A 17,074-nucleotide genomic window follows, 5' to 3' on the forward strand; every position below is an offset into this window, starting at 1 on the left:
CCGCCGGGAGAGGGAAGGGGAAGGAAGCGAGCACAGGGGCCCGGGCCCGGCTCGGGCCGCTCGGGTGGGACGGCGCAGGAGGCGGCGCGGCCCGGCGCCCGCGGCGGCCCATGGTGCTGCTGCCGCCCCCCTGCCCCATGGCGGAGTTCGCGATCCCGCGGCACAGCGCGGTCATGGAGCGCCTCCGCCGCCGCATCGAGCTGTGCCGGCGGCACCACAGCACCTGCGAGGCCCGCTACGAGGCCGTGTCGCCCGAGCGCCTGGAGCTGGAGCGGCAGCACACGTTCGCCCTGCACCAACGCTGCCTGCAGGCCAAGGCCAAGCGCGCCGGCAAGCACCGGCAGCCCGCGCCGCCCGCCCCGGCCCCGGCCGCCGCGCCCCCGGCCCCGGCCCCGGCGGCCGCCGTGGAGGGATCGGACGGCGCCGCGGCGGAGCAGAGCCGCAGCAGCAGCGCCCTGATCGCGGTGAGTGAGCCGGGGCGCGCGGGAGGGTGGACCCGGCCTCGTAGCGGGGCCCCGGCCGCTTCCCGGCCAAGCCTGCCCTCCTCCCCCGCTTCGGGCGAGCGGGGCCCGGCGGGGCCGGGGAAGCGCCACGCCGCGAGGCGGCCCCTGCCCAAAGCTGGGGGTGACACCCGCGGGGCCGCAGCCACTGACCCCGGCTTCCTCCTTCCCCGCACCGGGGCCCGGCAGCGGGTAAGCTGGTAGCCCGAGGTACCGCGGCGTCCGGGCGCTGTGCAAGTGTCAGCCCCGTCTTACCGAGGGAGAGTCGAGGCCCAGGGCCAGGCCCGGGCACCTTTAGCCCAGACTCGAGGGTGGTCCCCACAGACTCGCGCCGAAGGAGAGTCGGGGCCGCCGAGAGGTTCAGAGAACAGTTCCAAACACTTAGCTAAGAGAGTGCCCCCGTGAGGGACTCCTGAATGAGCTGCGTCCCGGACAGACCTGGGAAGGCCGCAGGGCCAGGACACCTGACAGGGACAGTGTGGCACGGCCTGAAACTAAGTTGCTGCCTGAAGGTAACTTTGTTGCAGCGGCACCGAAACCTCTTAGGAAGCTTGGGTTCTGAGTCTCGGTGGAATGTGACGCTTGTCTCGGTTCTGGGCCTGCTGAAAAGCTAGAGGACAGGCCTCCCGGGACGTTGGGGACATTCTCCATATGGTTGTAGCGTTTCAGCGACCTAGAGAACCACTGCTACGATCTTTTCCTTAACTGGTTTTTCTGCTGTTTGTGCGTACATTAGTATGATTGTTCTAGAGCAGTTGTCAAGGAAAGTCCTCAATAGCAATAATTCACCTTTTTAGAATGGATGTCAGTGTTAAACTTTGTGTAGAATGTGATTCCCACCATGATTCAGTAGTGACAATGGAACATCTATAGGTACAGTACAGTTAGAATCCCTAGTGTGAAAGGTAATTTGTAGTCACATTTATAGCCTAGTGTACAAAGGGAATTTATAGCCATGTCCTTTGGGCAAGCAGTACATATTGGTGACTGTTGTTGATGTAGAGTTTTATTTCCTCTCAGGAAGAAATAAAACAAAGAGAAAAGCCCAGAAAGGGTTTTTTTGGTTGGTTGATTTTTTTTAAAAAGAATATAATAATTTCGAGGAAGGAAAATGAAAGTACCTGTTTAGATGTGGGAAGTTGTAATATAAGTTTAATTAATTTTATTGATGTTAAAAATTAACTTCACAGTTTATAAAATAAGGATATTTTAACCAAATGTGACATTTGTTCACCCTCATTCAAGTTCTCATCACCTCACACCTGGATTAAAACATACCACAGTGCCTGGGAAGCATTTGACACTTAGTAAATTGATTGATGAATTGCTTAATCATTCTCCTACTGTTATTTCTCCCTTACATTCCACTAAAGGCAGAATCATCTTCATAAACCAAGAAAACTTGCTGACATGATAATGTTCAAAATACTTAACCTGCAAAATGTAAATGTAATCTGGCCACAATCTTATCTTTCCAGTCTTTGTTTCTACCACTTGTCTCTATCAATCCACCCCCAGCTATACTGAAACACGCCCCCCATCATGCCTTTCCTGTTCCCCACATCAGTCTTTGCACATATTCTCCTCTCCTTATTTCTGCCTCTCTGAAGCTTACTCTCCTACAAAGTTTAGCTCACTTCCTACCCAGCTTTGAAGCCTTCCCCTCACCATCCAGCCTCCCCCCTTTCTGTTCCTGTGGTTGTCAAGTCTCCTGCACTAATTATTGGCACCAATCACATAGCTGCTTTATCTTTTTGATAATGTCTTTTGTCATCCTAGCTAGATTGCAAACATTTTTGAAGGCAGAAACCATTTGTATCCCTTTACAGAACCATATTTTGGTTGACTTTTATAACTGTTGCTATTAAGGATTTTCCTTTTATCCAAGAAAAACTTTCTTGGACAAAGGCTCCCTATCCCACCCTCTGAAATTGATTTTTCTCATTAAGTAGCTCACCTTTAAGAACAAATCTGTGTATTATGTTTTGTGACCCTTTATATTGTACACTGCAGTCAAAAACTTGTAGGACAACAAGCTGGGCAGGAGACTAGCATAGGAATTCTGACAGTCAAGTACCCTCAGTGTGATTTTGGGCACTCAAAACAGAGATAATGCTATTTATACCACCCACCTCACAATGTTATTAGGAAGGAACTTTTGCAAACTTAATGTGCTATTATTAAAAATTGATTAATATTTTCCTCTAGTTAATTATGAGCAGATGGTTTTGACCTTGTACACCTTATAGACTTTATTTAAACAATAATGGCATTTAATAGATTTAGCAGATTCTTAAATACAGAATTCTTTTGTTAATGTTATTGTCTGAATTCATAGACTACAAACAGCTTATATTCTAAGGAAGGTGGGGGTGCAAGAAGAGTGTGTGTGTGTGTGTGTGTGTGTGTATGATATAAAGTAAATAAATAGAAATATCTACAAAGTAGTTAAAATACAAAATGGTATGAGAAGGGGGATACTAACTGTTGGGAGAATCAGGAAAGGTTTCAGGTAGAAAACTACATCTTAAAGCCAGAGCCAGACTTTCTGAGGTAGGCTCAAGGATGGAGGGGGCAAGGTGGGGAATTTATTCCAGGCTGTACAAAGGCATTAAGAAAGGAGACATGGAATGTCATGAGAGAACAAAAAAGAAGGCCTGAATTTGACTGGATTCAAAGAAAGATAGGTATGTCTTTAAAAAACTAAGCAAAAAAATTTTTATTTTAGCATAGTGGTATTAGGAAGTCCCTGCTGTTTATTGAGTAGAGGAGTTATATGATCCGATCTGTGCTTAAGGAAGATTACTTTAACTGAAGTGTGTAGGGTGGACTGGAGTGGGAAGGGACTTGAGAGACCTGGAGACCATTTAGGTGGAGGTTGCAGTAATCTAGGTGAAAGGTGATGAGAACCCAAACTAAGATAATGACTGTATGGAAAAAGAGAAGAGTTCTGATTGGTACAAGCAACAAAGTCTGGTAACTAATTTGATTCATGGACAAAAAAAGGGTTAGTAGTCAAGATTAATGTGGCAGTTAAAACCTGGGAGACTGAAATAATGCCTTTCACAAAAATAGGAATATTTGGAAGGGTGAAATTTTGAAAGGAAAGATAGTGAGTTCTGTTTTGAACATGTTTAGTTTGAGATATCAGGACATTTCCAGTTTGAAATGTCCAGTAGGTCATTGTTGAGTAAAGCTCAGGAAGGTACTAGAGTGAGATGTGTGCATGTCTGTGAGTTACCTGCCCAGAGGCGATTGTTAAACCCATGGAAACTTAGAAGCCAGCATGTGGCTGTTTTTTGAAGGTGATGCATTTGGAGAATTTTTATTAATTATTATCTAGTCATTCAATTTTAGATTTAGATGTCATACCTGAGAAGGTCTGTGCTATGTTGCATTGGCTGTTTCATTTGCCTGGATCCTGAGCCATGGATCCTAGGTAAGAACCTTTCTGATGAGGCCCTAAAAATATCTGTAATGAGAGGATGAATTAGGTTTCAGGTTCTGAAATTCCAAAATTCCTTGTTTTTCAAACCCAAAGGAGAATGATGGGATATCATTAAAGGACATTGAAACTGGGAAGACACTAGAATGTCCTTTAATCTTCATTTGCCTCTTGTAGAAATGGGAAAATATAATACTTTGTACTATAGACCTCATTTAAGTGTTATAAAGAAAATCAAAGTACTTTTTAAAAATATTTTTATATATTTGTTTTTCCAATAACATGCAATAATAGTTTTCACCAGTCACTTTTTTTTGCAAGATTTTGAGTTTTACATTTTTCTCCCTTCTCTTTCTCCTATCCCTGACAAGACAGCAATCTAACGTAGATTCTACACGTGTAATTATCCTAAATATAGATCCATATTAATCATTTTGTGAAAGAAAAATCAAATCCAAATGGAAGAAGAAAAACAGAGAAAAAAATGACAATACACAAGACAGCTTTTAAAAATTGAAGAAAGTAAGCTTTGGTCTGCATTTAACTTTTACAATTTCTGCTCTGGATATTGATAGCATTTTCCATCAAAAGTCTTTTAGAATTTTATTTGATTATTGTACTGTTGAAATGAACACGTCCATCATAGTTGATCATCACCCAATGTTGTTAGTGTGTATAATGCTCTCCTGGAAAATCAAAGCACTTTAAATGTGAACCGTTGTTAATGATAGAATATTTCACAGAGATGTTTCTGTTTTTCATCAGTCATTTAAGTGTAATTAGCACTTCCAGCCTGTTTCTGCTTTAAGACTGAAAACTGAAGGTATCTTTTGATTGCTTTTATTTTTTTAGCAAATTCATGTGTTTAATGGGATCTCACTGTGGGTTTTTTTTTTTTGGACTGACTCCCTCAATATTAACTCTAATAAGCAAACCGTTTTACAAAACAGAAAAGGAGTTTAGCTTATGAAAAATTCTTTCCCTGTGGAGCTTTTACTTCCTTCTATCACTAAAATGAGGAGATAGAGGCTACTGTTTGCTTAATTTACTAGCAAATCCTAAGTTAGTACCATTTCAGGTTTGTTTGTTTTTTCTTTTAAAGTGTTTGGAGTGTATTATGTCTATATTTCCCTTAAAGAAAAAAAAGTCAGAAGTAGCTTACTGAGATTTAAAGTTGAGTTTTTTATAGTGGGTCTTAGTAGATTATGGAATTTTGCCCTGGAATGTTCACCAACCTTCACTCTGTAAACAAAAAAATAATAATTCAAAATATCTTAAGCACTTCCTTTTAGTAAAATGTTAAAAAAAAGTCTTGAAATGGTTTCTTCAATAACTCTTACTGCAATTCTGTGGAATTTACTGAATGGGCAAAGGGATTCGATGGAAATTTTCTTAGGAAGATAGTGTCATTTCTTAGTTTTCATTTTACAAAATTTGATTCTGTGGAGAGGAAACATTTTATTATTTTAATTAAAATTTTTGAACTAATGAAAATATCATTTTCTTCCCCTCCCCTTTGAAAAAAAAAAGAAAAGAAACAAAGCCTGATAATGCATAGAAGAGGAAAATGAATTTCAGCATCTTTCTCTCACACATGTCTCATAAGAGCCTCACTGGAGGAAAACATTTTAAATAAACAATATGCAAATAAGATTACTTGGTTTCTTCAGTGGGAAGAACATTCTAAAATGTTCCACAACTATTAAGTCTTCTTTATGTAAAATAACAAAATGAGAGGGTTGTAGGACTTCAGTAATGTTTGTTAATGAGTCAGCAGTCATTTAAGAAACTATTAAGTGTTGGGGAAGCTCTTCACAGAATGTGACCCCTACTTGACAGCAACACATGAAACCATCTACTAAAGAAGTATTATAAACTATTAAGTCAAATGTCAAGGCCTTTTGCTATTTATTTCTTGGAACTGGAGTTTAACCAAAAAGGCCACAATGGAAAAGATTATCCTTGATTTGGTGGTTAGGGAAATTCTTTTTTACCATAATGCTTTAGAAATATATTTTGAAAGAGTTATGTCAAGAGAAAACTTACTTTTCTACATTAAAAAACATAAGATAAAAACAGTATTCAGTTTTATTTTCCATAAAAACCTTTTCTACTATATTAAAAGTTACATGATTTAGCTTCTGTTATGACCTTTCTTCTCCTTTCTTCTTTAAATGGAATAGTTTTAATAGTTCTGGCCTTCAGAAGCATCAGAGTATTTACCTTTCCACAGTGATGACATACTTTCAGTGATTTGACTTTGATCTTTTTAAAAAAAACCATAAATCAACATGGAACCACATGCATCCTTCTGGTGAAAACATTGAAATGAAAGGAAGAAATTCTAAAGTTAGATGGACTTTAAAAATTTAAATGAAAAATTCTAGATATATTCTGATTGCTCAGTGTTGAACTTCTTTTTATGAATGAACTGGGGTAGGTGGAGGTTTTTCTAATTCGTTTCCTGTTAAAACATAATAGTCATAGAAATTAAGAGTATTTCACAATTAAGTGCTTGGTGATCATTTTGCAAACTGAAGCTTACAATCATTTGATCAGTGCTATCCAGTGAGTTAGTGATAGAACCAGAATTAGATTGAAGGTCTTTTGACTCCAGGATATTTTCAGCCTTACAACAGATTTTCAGTTTTCTGGTCCAAAGTACCTTAGTAACATTTACTCTGAAATGAGCTAACTGTATATTTCTGCTTTCCGTGATACTTTCACCCAATCTCGAATATGTGATATCCCAGGAATTAAGTAAAAATGGAATGGACTAAAGAACTTCAAAGAATCCAAATCACCATTACTTAGAATTCATTTCCAAATACCTTCAGAGAGAGATGGATCACATATTGGTCTAAATATGAAACTGGGCTTCCCCCTCAAAAATCTCTCTCTGTTAAACCTGAGTACAAACTAAAAATTTAGTTTATGCTTTTTTTGAAGGTATCAGGTGACCTGTAGTTGAGATAAAGGATGCTAATTGTAGAGAGATATTCATAGACAGACTCGCATACTGTTCTTAAAAAGGGCAAAGATTCAGTATATTCAGAAGACTGGAAAATTGTTTATTAGTTAAATTCACAATGAAAACTACCAGCAGATCTGTGATAGTCAAGAAGTAACGAGAAGTAAATTAATGCTTGACAGTAGTTCAAGTGAAGGACGTCAATGGTAGGAATTAGTCGACAAATAAATGTATAAATATTTGTCGAGTTATCCATTAAGTGCAAGGTAGTTAGCAGGTATTGAACTAGTATGAAGATGCATGGTCTGGTTTCTGGATTCTAGGAACTTAGAGAAGAGAACTACACAAATAATTAATACATGGCAGTTATATGTTAAATAAACAAAGAAAATTCCTTCTGTTCTCTTTTGAACCTAATATCCAAGAGTATAGAACCATGGATCTATTTCATTTCTTTCCCTTTTTCTCCCATAAGCTGTTTGTCTGTCTTCATGGATTATCAGCCTGTTTCCCCTTAATAATAAAAGACATCCTATTGAAGTAGAAAGAGCCCAGGAATTAGAGTCTGAGGACCCCAGTGCAAATTCTAGCTCGCTCTCTCTCTCTCTCTCTCTCTCTCTCTCTCTCTCTCTGCTCCTTGCTCTCCGTGGCATGTTGGGCATGGCTTCTAACTTCTCTGGTCTTTCCTTATCTGTAAAATTTGGATATTGCATTGTATGACTTGAGGTCTCTTCCAACTTCCTATGAACCTATGGTTCTCTCCTAACTCATATTCTATGTACTTTATTCTAATCCCTAATTTTTGAGTTTTTTTGACTGAAAGCAAACCCATAGATTTTTAAGCTCTATTTTTGCAGTTTTTTCCTATGAGAATTTTTACTATATTTGAACTATATTAAACTATCTACATCTGTTCTTGTCTAGTTTCTTTCTTCCATACTCTGATAACTTAACATGGTAACAGAACCAACAGAAGGCAACAATTCTATCTTATACCAAAGATCTGTGGTTTCATTGGATCACTTCATGGCCAGTTTTGTGTTGAGTGACTCCATGTTTAAGGCTAGTCTTCAGATGGCAGACCTACTAAGCTTGTATTCTGTTGGAATAAGCTTTGAGATCAATGAGGCATCACAATGGAGGATTTTCTATCTTATTCACTGTTTAAGCATTACTTTTATTAGGAGAAATAATATATTCACTTTAAAAAGCACTTTAAAAATCCACTTTCTGTGGATATGACTAATACCTATTCTGGGTATTTCTGTATGACATATCTGCATTGATTGGGTTAAACAAAGTGTTTCCTCACTGAACAGATGAGAAATTCCAGTATTTAGAAATCATCTTTTTTGGGGGGGCTTGATGAGCTTTAGTTTAGTTATGCCCTGTTCTCGTACAGCTAGTGTGGTAGGACTAATCCCATCTATGATTTAGTGGAATGAGCCCTGTATTGGTAATCACTAGTCATGGGTTCACTTAGAACTTTTGCATTAAATAGTTAACCTTACAACATATTTCCTTTCTTTTGAATGGGACACCTCTCAACTCTCAATCTTGTTGTAAAGATGTAAAGATAAAAATGAGAGAATATATGTGAAATACTTTTTTAAAAGAATTAACATTTGATGTATATACATATCATTCCAGTCCAAGAACTGTTGATCAAATACAGATTAGTCTTTTATTTTTGAGAAAGACTATCACTTTGGTGATTGTAGAAATCTTGTACTACTTTCTGATTTATCATTGAAATAGGGCAGAGCCCCAATTTCTTTTTTTAAGATTTGTTTTAATCAATCAGGATCCACTTTCATCACCCTCTAAATTGAAAACACAAGAAAAACAAAACCTATTATCTGATTAGTTAATGAAAATAAATTTTCACATTGGCCATGTTCTCTTCCCTCAGCCCCAATTTTTTTTTTTTTTTTTTTTTTTTTTTTTTTAGTTTTAGTTTTTGCAAGGCAAGAATGGGGTTAAGTGGCTTGCCCAAGGCCACACAGCTAAGTAATTATTGTCTGAGGCAGATTTAAAGTCAGGTATTCCTGACTCCAGGGCTGGTGCTCTATTTACTGCGCCACCTAGCTGCCCCCCCCCAAAAAAATTTTTCTTATTCCTTCACTTTTCATGAGGTAGGTAACATGTTTCATTATTAGTTCCCTGAAATCCTTATTGGTCATTTGCTGATAAGAGTTTAGCACAACGATATATACCATAATTTGTTCATCTATTCCCTAATTCATGACATCCTGAAATTCTCATTCTTTGCTGCCTCACAAAAGAACTATGAATATTTTTGTATATTTTTAGAGTTTGTTTTGCTCCCCCCCTTTTCTCCTCTTTCCTTGATGAGTGAAACCTATGTGTATATGTTATGCTTATCTGTTCCTTCTTTTACGTAGTTCAGGTGAAAATGAGGTTAGAATGACAGTTTCCCCCCTCCCCCACTCCTCCGTATTTGTATGGACATCTGTCTAACTGATTATGTGAGAGAATTTTTCTTATACTTCTTTTCCTTCTCTTTCCCACCAGTTTATTCCTCTTCCTCTTTCCATTTTTTTGAAGATCAAGACATAACAGAACCACTTCCAGACCTTATCTAATTGAACTGTGAATTAAGAATTCTGATACTGATAGGATTCTGAGGAACACCTGTGTCATCTCATTTTTGAATGTAAGAAATTTATCTTTGTTGGGTTCTTTAGTGTCTTTCATTATTGTTTACCTTTTTATAAAAGTTTCTGATCATCTGAATTTCAAAGTTTCTTCACCACTCTGATCTTTAAATCAGAAATGCTTAAAAGTCCTTGCTTTCATCAGAGGTCCATTTTTCCCCCTGTAGCATTATATTCAGTTTTTCTGGCTAAGTTATTCTTGTTCATAAACCTATTGTCCATATCTTTTGTCTTCTGAAATAATCATATTCCAAATTTTCCACATCTTTATATTAATGGCTAGTAAATCATATATGTTCCTAACTGTGCTCTTAAGTGCTCAAATGTTAAAGTCTTGATTTTGTTTTAATATTTCTTATTGCTTCTTGTAATTATTGACTTCTAATTGATCAGTTCAGATTTTCAGGGAGTTTGAGCTTTGGGCAAAGTATTGTATCTCTTGTGATAAGTTGATCATTCTCTTTCAATTCTTTCTTCCATAACTCATTTCTTGTCAGATTTTTTTCCTCAGATACTCTTATTCCATTTATAAAAAACATCTTTTAACTCTTGCTTAATGTTTTCCAAGGATTCTGCTTGCGTTTGTGTCCCACCTATGTTTTTCTCTGAGGCATTGCTTGTAGATATTTTTATGTGTCCTGAGTCTCTTTGCTGCCCCAATAGGTCTTTATGGTGGAATTCCTTTTTTTTTTTTGTTTGCCCATTTTTCAGCTTCCTTCTTGATGTTAGAATAAGCCTCTATCACATTTCTTTACAGAAGGTTGAGTTTTGCTTTCTTGGAGTGTTGGGTATTATGTTGTGTTATTCCAGAATTTCAGGGACAGGCTGAGGACCTGAAAACTTTCAGTTCTCCCAAGTCTGATACAGGGCAAAGTCTGTTGTTGCTCCCCAATTTGAACCCTATATATTTCCTCATCTAGGTTTGGGTCTGTGCAAAAGTAGGCTACTGTTAGCCTCTGTTAGCTAGCTGAAAAACTGTTGAGTCGTTGAGAACATCATAGGCTTCCCTCAGGCCTAGAATTCCTGCCCTAGTTATTTCCCTACAGATGGACTAGATGCTGGAAGTGAGAATGCTGTGAGTGTGAGATCTGAGGCCCACCACAACTGCTGCAGACTTCTGACCTTCCTCCTTTCTCCATACACAACTCAGGGTCTCTCTACCTAAAAGCATCACTCCCCAGCATCAGTTTCCTCTCAATTTACCCAACTTGGATGGGGGGAAAACAAATCTACATCTTTATTTTTCAGTAAGATTGGTTTCCTTTGTAATCCTATGTGTTTACGCATTTAAAAGCTTGAATTTGAAATGGACTCCATAGTGTTCAACATGCTGCCAGAGGAATTCACAGGGTTAAGAAACCCTGGCTTAAAGAATGTCAGGTACAGTAAAATCTATTACCATTTGAGGACAGTGTGGTAACTGTTGTTTTTTTTATTATATAAATATTTTGTTTTCCCATTACATAGAATGGTAATTTCTATAATCATTTTTTGCATCTAACTTCTGCAAGGTTTTGAGTTTTGCAGTTTTTTCAACCCCCCTTCCATTCTTCCCTCCTCCAAACAGAAGGCAATCTGATATAGTCTTTACATTTACATCCATGATATTCATAGATCAAAATTGAATGTACTGTGAGAGAAGAAATAGCTCCAGAAGGAAGAAGGAAAACATTTGTGATGACAAAATTATGTAATATGTAAGACAATTTTAAAAAATGAAGATAATAAACTTTGGTTCTTCATTTAAATTCCACAGTTCCTTCTCTGAATACGGATGGTTTTCTCCATCACAGATCCCTTAAAATTTACCTTGATTATTGCAGTGATGGGTGAGCAGGTCCATCAAGGTTGTTCATCACCCCATGTTGTTGTTACAGGTGTGTGTTATACAGTGTTCTTCTAGTTCTGCTTATTTCACTCAACATCAATGTCCCTCATGACTTCTTATTGAACAATAGTGCTCCATAATACTTATATACCACAATTTGTTGTTCAGTCATTCCCCAATTGATGAGTATCTCCTCAATTTTTAATTCTTTGTACTACAGAGCTATCTATCAATTACATGTCGGCTGTGTTTTTAATATTTAAATTACTTCCAATGATCAAAAAGATGATTTCAGTTAATAATATAATAAGACAAATTCTTATAGCTGGAGGAGAGTTGACAGACCATCTAGTTCTAATCATTTCCAGATTCGTCTCTCCAGTGTAGCTGGAAGGCAGCTGTCCAGCCCCTGCCTGAAACCTCTCATAACATGATATGAAGTGATTAAGGAGGGAGCATCCATGTCTACCTGTCATAATGACCTATTCCACTAAACAGCTCAATTGTTTGAAAGTTTTTTCTTATGCTGGTACAAAATCTGTCTCTGAAACACCCCGAGTTCGACTCTTCCACCCAAATTAAAACAAGTCTAAGATTTTTTCTGTAACACGGGTCCTCAGATATTTGAAGACAATTTTCATGTTTCCACTTAGTTTTTGATTTTCCAAGCTAAACATATCTAGTTTCTTCAGGTAAGCTGCATGTGACACAATTCTAGACTCATTTCTGACTCCACTCCAGCTTTTTAATCTCCTTCCTAAAATGTATCACCCATGGGGTGGCTAGGTGGCATAGTGGATAAAGCACCGGCCTTGGAGTCAGGAGTACCTGGGTTCAAATCCGGTCTCAGACACTTAATAATTACCTACCTTTGCCTTGCAAAAACCTAAAAAAAAAAAATGTATCACCCAGAGCTGAACAGAAAACTCCAGATAGGTGGTAGAGGGGATAGAGCACCTGCCCTGGAGACAAGAGGACCTGAGTTCAATTGTGGCCTCAACACACTAACTGTTGTGACCAAGTCACAACTCCATTGCCTCACAAAAAAACAAAAAACAACACAGATAATCTCTGACAAGAGAATACAGACCAGTGGACTGTGCCCTCCCTGATCCTTTCTCTGTTAGCTTACTGCCTGTTGTGACCTCAGGCAAGTCCCTTAACCTTCCTTGGCTTCATTGATCAAAAGAAGAGAATTGATCAGAATGGCCTTTTGAGGTCTTGTCAGAATGTATAGCTATGATTCTGTTATGAATAGAATAGCAAGCATTTGCATAATGCTTCAGGTTTTATAAGAACTTTCCATCTATTAACTCATTTGAACTTCACAATAACCCTAAATTACAGATGAGGACACCAAGACAGTGAGATTGGGTGACTTACTCTGGTTCCCCCCAGGTAGAATTTTCACTCAGGTTTTCCTATTTCCAAATTCCACATTCTTGGCCAGGGCACTAACTTCTTTGCTTTGGTTTCTTCTTTTCTTAGCTTTTTTCATCGCTATGTCTTCTTTTGGCAGTATAGTAACTTTGCAGTTCACTTGTATCTGAAATTCTTTGATTTCTCTTCTCCTGTTTATTCTTTTCATTTCCTTCTCTTTTCTCATTATTTTGGTATCATTTTTAAAACTGGGCCAAATAATGGCGAGAATGGGGACATGCCTATTGCATTTCTTGGGAACAATTTTCATGGTTTCCCACTGCAGTCAATCAGTAAGCAATTATTAATTGTCTGCATTGTGTAAGGCACTGTGCTATGTACAAACAAACTTGTTTCTTGTATACAAGAGAAATAGGAAATAATTGAGAACTAGGAGGAATTAGAAGAGGTTTCCTATAGAAGATGGGAAGTTGGTTGGGACTTACAGGAAGCCAGTAGGTAGAGTTAAGGAAGAAGACTATTTCAGGCATGGGGGACAAACAGAGATAGTGCCCAGAGACAAAAGGTGAAGTGTCTCATTTGTGGAACAGGAATCAGGAGACCATTGTCACGGAATGGAAGAATATGTGGTAGGGGAGCAAGAAAAGTAATACTAACTTTTAGTTATATTCTTTTTGTCATAATATAAATGACTTTTCTTTGCCTACTCTTTATTTCATCTTTCACATTTATGAATGTTCTATGTGGGCAATTTTTTCTGCTTCTGTTGATAATCACACTACTTCTTGGTCGTCATCATCATCATGTCCCGTGCTAGACACTTGAAAACCATCCTGTTACTGATACATTTATGTTTTTATCTGGAATTGAAATCGAAATCACTACCCTGTAGTTTGAAGAATCTTTTTTCCTATCTTTGATAATTAGATAGCCACTTCCATTTCTGTAACATTTTTCTCCTCCATGATTTTCCAAAGACCAAAGGCTCAACAATAATATATGTCAATTCTTTCAGTATCCTAGGATGTAGTTTTTTGGGACCTTGGATTCATTGAGGATAGGTAGGTGGATAGCCCTCCTATCTTCACTTGGCTTTCCAATCTCTGTTAATCATAACTCTAATGTTACCAGCTTAAAAATCTGTATCTTTGGGAGAGAAAACAAAAAAATGGAAGTTAAGTAGTTCTGGAATCCTTTATTCATTCACCCACATAATGATCCCAGATCTTCTTTGCTATTCTAGCCTCCTGCATAGCTTTTTGAAAAGGAAGTTTGATTTAAAATCATATATGACAGTTTTAAGTAAAAGGTGAGCAAACAGAATTCATCTTTCCTTTCTTGATTTTAAATCTTTGTTATTTGGATTGCTTTGGCTAGTGATTTAGATGTGGAGCTAATAAATTCTCCATTTGTGTTTTAATTAGAAACAATTTCCTTAGAGTTCTTTTTTTCTTTCATCTCGAGATGGAAAGAACAAAGTATATTACCACAAAAATCTATGAAAAGATTTCCTTGCCTTGGGTAAAGGTTCCTCACTGAATCCTAGGGCCTAGGTCAGTCTTTCATCACCTTTTACCTGGACTATTCCAGTTTTGTTTTGTTTGTTTTTGTTTTTGTGAGGCAGTGGGATTAAGTGACTTGCCCAAGGTTACACAGCTAGGTAATTATTAAGTGTGTAAGGCTGGATTTGAATTTGGGTCTTCCTGACTCCAGGGCTGGTGCTCTATCCACAGTGCTACTTAGCTGACCCTTTCAGAAGCCTTCAACTTGATCTTCTAAGAAACCCATCAGTCCATCTAATGCACAGCTATCGATATTATCTTCCTGAGTCACAGATCTGTCCATATTATCCTTTTGACAGGTGAGTTCTAGGGGCTATAGAATCAAATACAAACATTTCTGTTTGGGATTTAAAGCTTTATGTAACCTCATCAACTTTCCAGATTTACACATTTCTTTATAGCATTACTCTCTTTCCAGATCTTGCCTCTCCTTGCCTGGAATGTACTCCCACTTCATCTCCAGGTTTTAGAATCTCTAGCTTCCTTAAAGCTTCAATTCAAGTGCCTCCTCCAAAGGATCTTCTTGATCTACCCCCTCCCAAGTTCCTTTGCATTTAATATGTATATTGTAAAAAATATACTGATATATATATATATATATACATATATATATATGTATTTTCTTTACCTTCATCCCTTCCCCAGAGAGATACTACAAGATAGACACTTAATAAATATTTCTTAACTAATTAAGTCTCTTACTTATTTTTTGATATGTAAGATGTTGCAGAATAGAATTATATTGTTAGGAAATATATTAAAAAACCAGCTCTGCATGCAAATAGTTTCACAAATCAAAAAAAAAGATACATGCACTTTAAAAAAGTATAAAGTGCTTTATATAAAATAGGAATGTTGCCCTTATGTGCATTTTGAAGAGGAAGAGGTAACAAAAGGGAAACAGCACAAGTAACTAAATATTCCAATTTGTTCCCCAGTGTGTGTGTGGGGGGGCATCATCAGGTGGCTCCATCTAACTCTGGAGCAACATTATAATCCATTTGTAGTAATGTTATACAAGAGTCACAAAATTGTCTCCTCATTGTTGAGCTCTGCTCACATTTTTTTTTTTTTACAAGGCAATGGGGTTAAGTGGCTTGCCCAAGGCCACACAACTAGGTGATTATTAAGTGTCTGAGGCTGGATTTGAACTCGGGTACTCTTGACTCCAGGGCCGGTGCTCTATCCACTGAGCCACCTAGCCACACCATGCTCACAATTTTAATAGCTGAAAAGAACCTCAAAGGCTATGTATGTAGACCAATCTATACCTAACAGAGAACACCTTCTATAATTGGAAATATCTAATTCGCAAGCCATTATTATTATTATTATTATTAAACATTATTACCTATTGCATGCCAGACAACAGGGGACAATTAGACAAATAATTTCTTATCTCTACTTGAAAATTTTTAGTGGGGTAACTCCTTTAACTCAGGATTTGACTTGGGATAGATTTGAGAAGGGGCCATGAATTTGAATGAGGAATAATTACATCTTCATTTTCAGCCTTGAAATTTAATTAATTGGTTGAATTATTCCAACTTCTGTTCATATGTGGTGTTGATCAGCTTTGGAAAAAGTCATGCAGTTGGACCAACCAGGTACAGATTTATGTGATATAATCTCAAACGAACTCTTACAGAAAGGCAATTTTTTTACTTCTCCAAAATTGATTTCCTATTCCACTCTCCACAGAAACTGTACAAACCTTCTCTTCTCTCAAGCTTATCAAATCATTGCTTCTCCCCTCCTCTCTCACTTGAGGGCCTCACCTCATATTTTACTGAAAAAAGAGTTAACATTTGGTGCTCTTTATTTTCTATAGTCCTTAGACTCCTTTGGCATGCTCTTTCTCTGCCTTAAAGCAGTGAAGGCCCAGTTGAGGTTATGTAACATAAAACGTCATCATGTGATCAACATGATCATGAACTAGATAATTTTACCAAATCCTCCAACCTTTTAACACTCTCCAAAATGGAAATTATGTGTCAGAGTTAAAGCAACTTAAATTATCACTATAATCTAGGATACTAGAATTCAAAAAGGTTAAAAAAGAAAAAGCAAACCCAGGAACAACATTACATATTGAAGACTTGAGATTCTTTGAAATTCAGTGAAACCACAATCAAAGGGGAAAGAGTCAGAAAATGAGTGATAAGGGAAAAAAAGACTGAAAATAACCAAGATTTTAGGGGAAAAAAATCATAATCTTTGAACACAGATAAATCAACAGAAAAGACAACGACAGTAGAAGAAACCATTGCCTCTAAAACTAGTAAACAAGTTAAAGCATTTATGAATAAAAACTTCAAAATAGGGGCGGCTAGGTGGCGCAGTGAATAGAGTACCGGCCTTGGAGTCAGGAGTACCTGGGTTCCGACCTCAGACACTTAATAATTACCTAGGCATGTGGCCTTGGGCAAGCCACTTAAACCCATTGCCTTGAAAAAAAAATCTAAAACTTCGAAATAAAAGAAATGATCCAATGCTTGATGAGACAGAAAATCCTATGGAATTTTGAGAGCATGGATCCATAATGCATTATTCCTGAATTGTTAAAAGAGAAATGCAATTATGAAATTAGGATTTACATCCTACATAGCAAAATTGTTATTATTGTTGCTTGTCCTTTCTTCTTGAAGAGGATCATGACAACAGGGAGATGATGCCATAGTGTGTAAATGACTTGGATTTAAATGAGGGA

At 37.8% G+C, this 17,074-nt stretch overlaps 1 protein-coding gene across 1 annotated transcript in view; it reads left to right on the forward strand.

Annotated features, from left to right (window-relative positions):
• The first annotated feature begins 95 nt into the window (after positions 1-95).
• The window catches only part of MAML1 (mastermind like transcriptional coactivator 1), a 62,255-nt gene continuing 45,276 nt past the window's right edge, over positions 96-17,074 (forward strand). Inside the window, exon 1 of the mRNA XM_074212176.1 lies at positions 96-464. Within this exon, the coding sequence (XP_074068277.1) occupies positions 111-464 (354 nt within the window). The 5' untranslated portion in view covers positions 96-110. The remainder of the gene's footprint in view (positions 465-17,074) is intronic.

The sequence above is a fragment of the Macrotis lagotis genome, chromosome 1 (assembly GCF_037893015.1).
Source record: "Macrotis lagotis isolate mMagLag1 chromosome 1, bilby.v1.9.chrom.fasta, whole genome shotgun sequence".
NCBI classification, from domain to species: domain Eukaryota; kingdom Metazoa; phylum Chordata; class Mammalia; order Peramelemorphia; family Peramelidae; genus Macrotis; species Macrotis lagotis.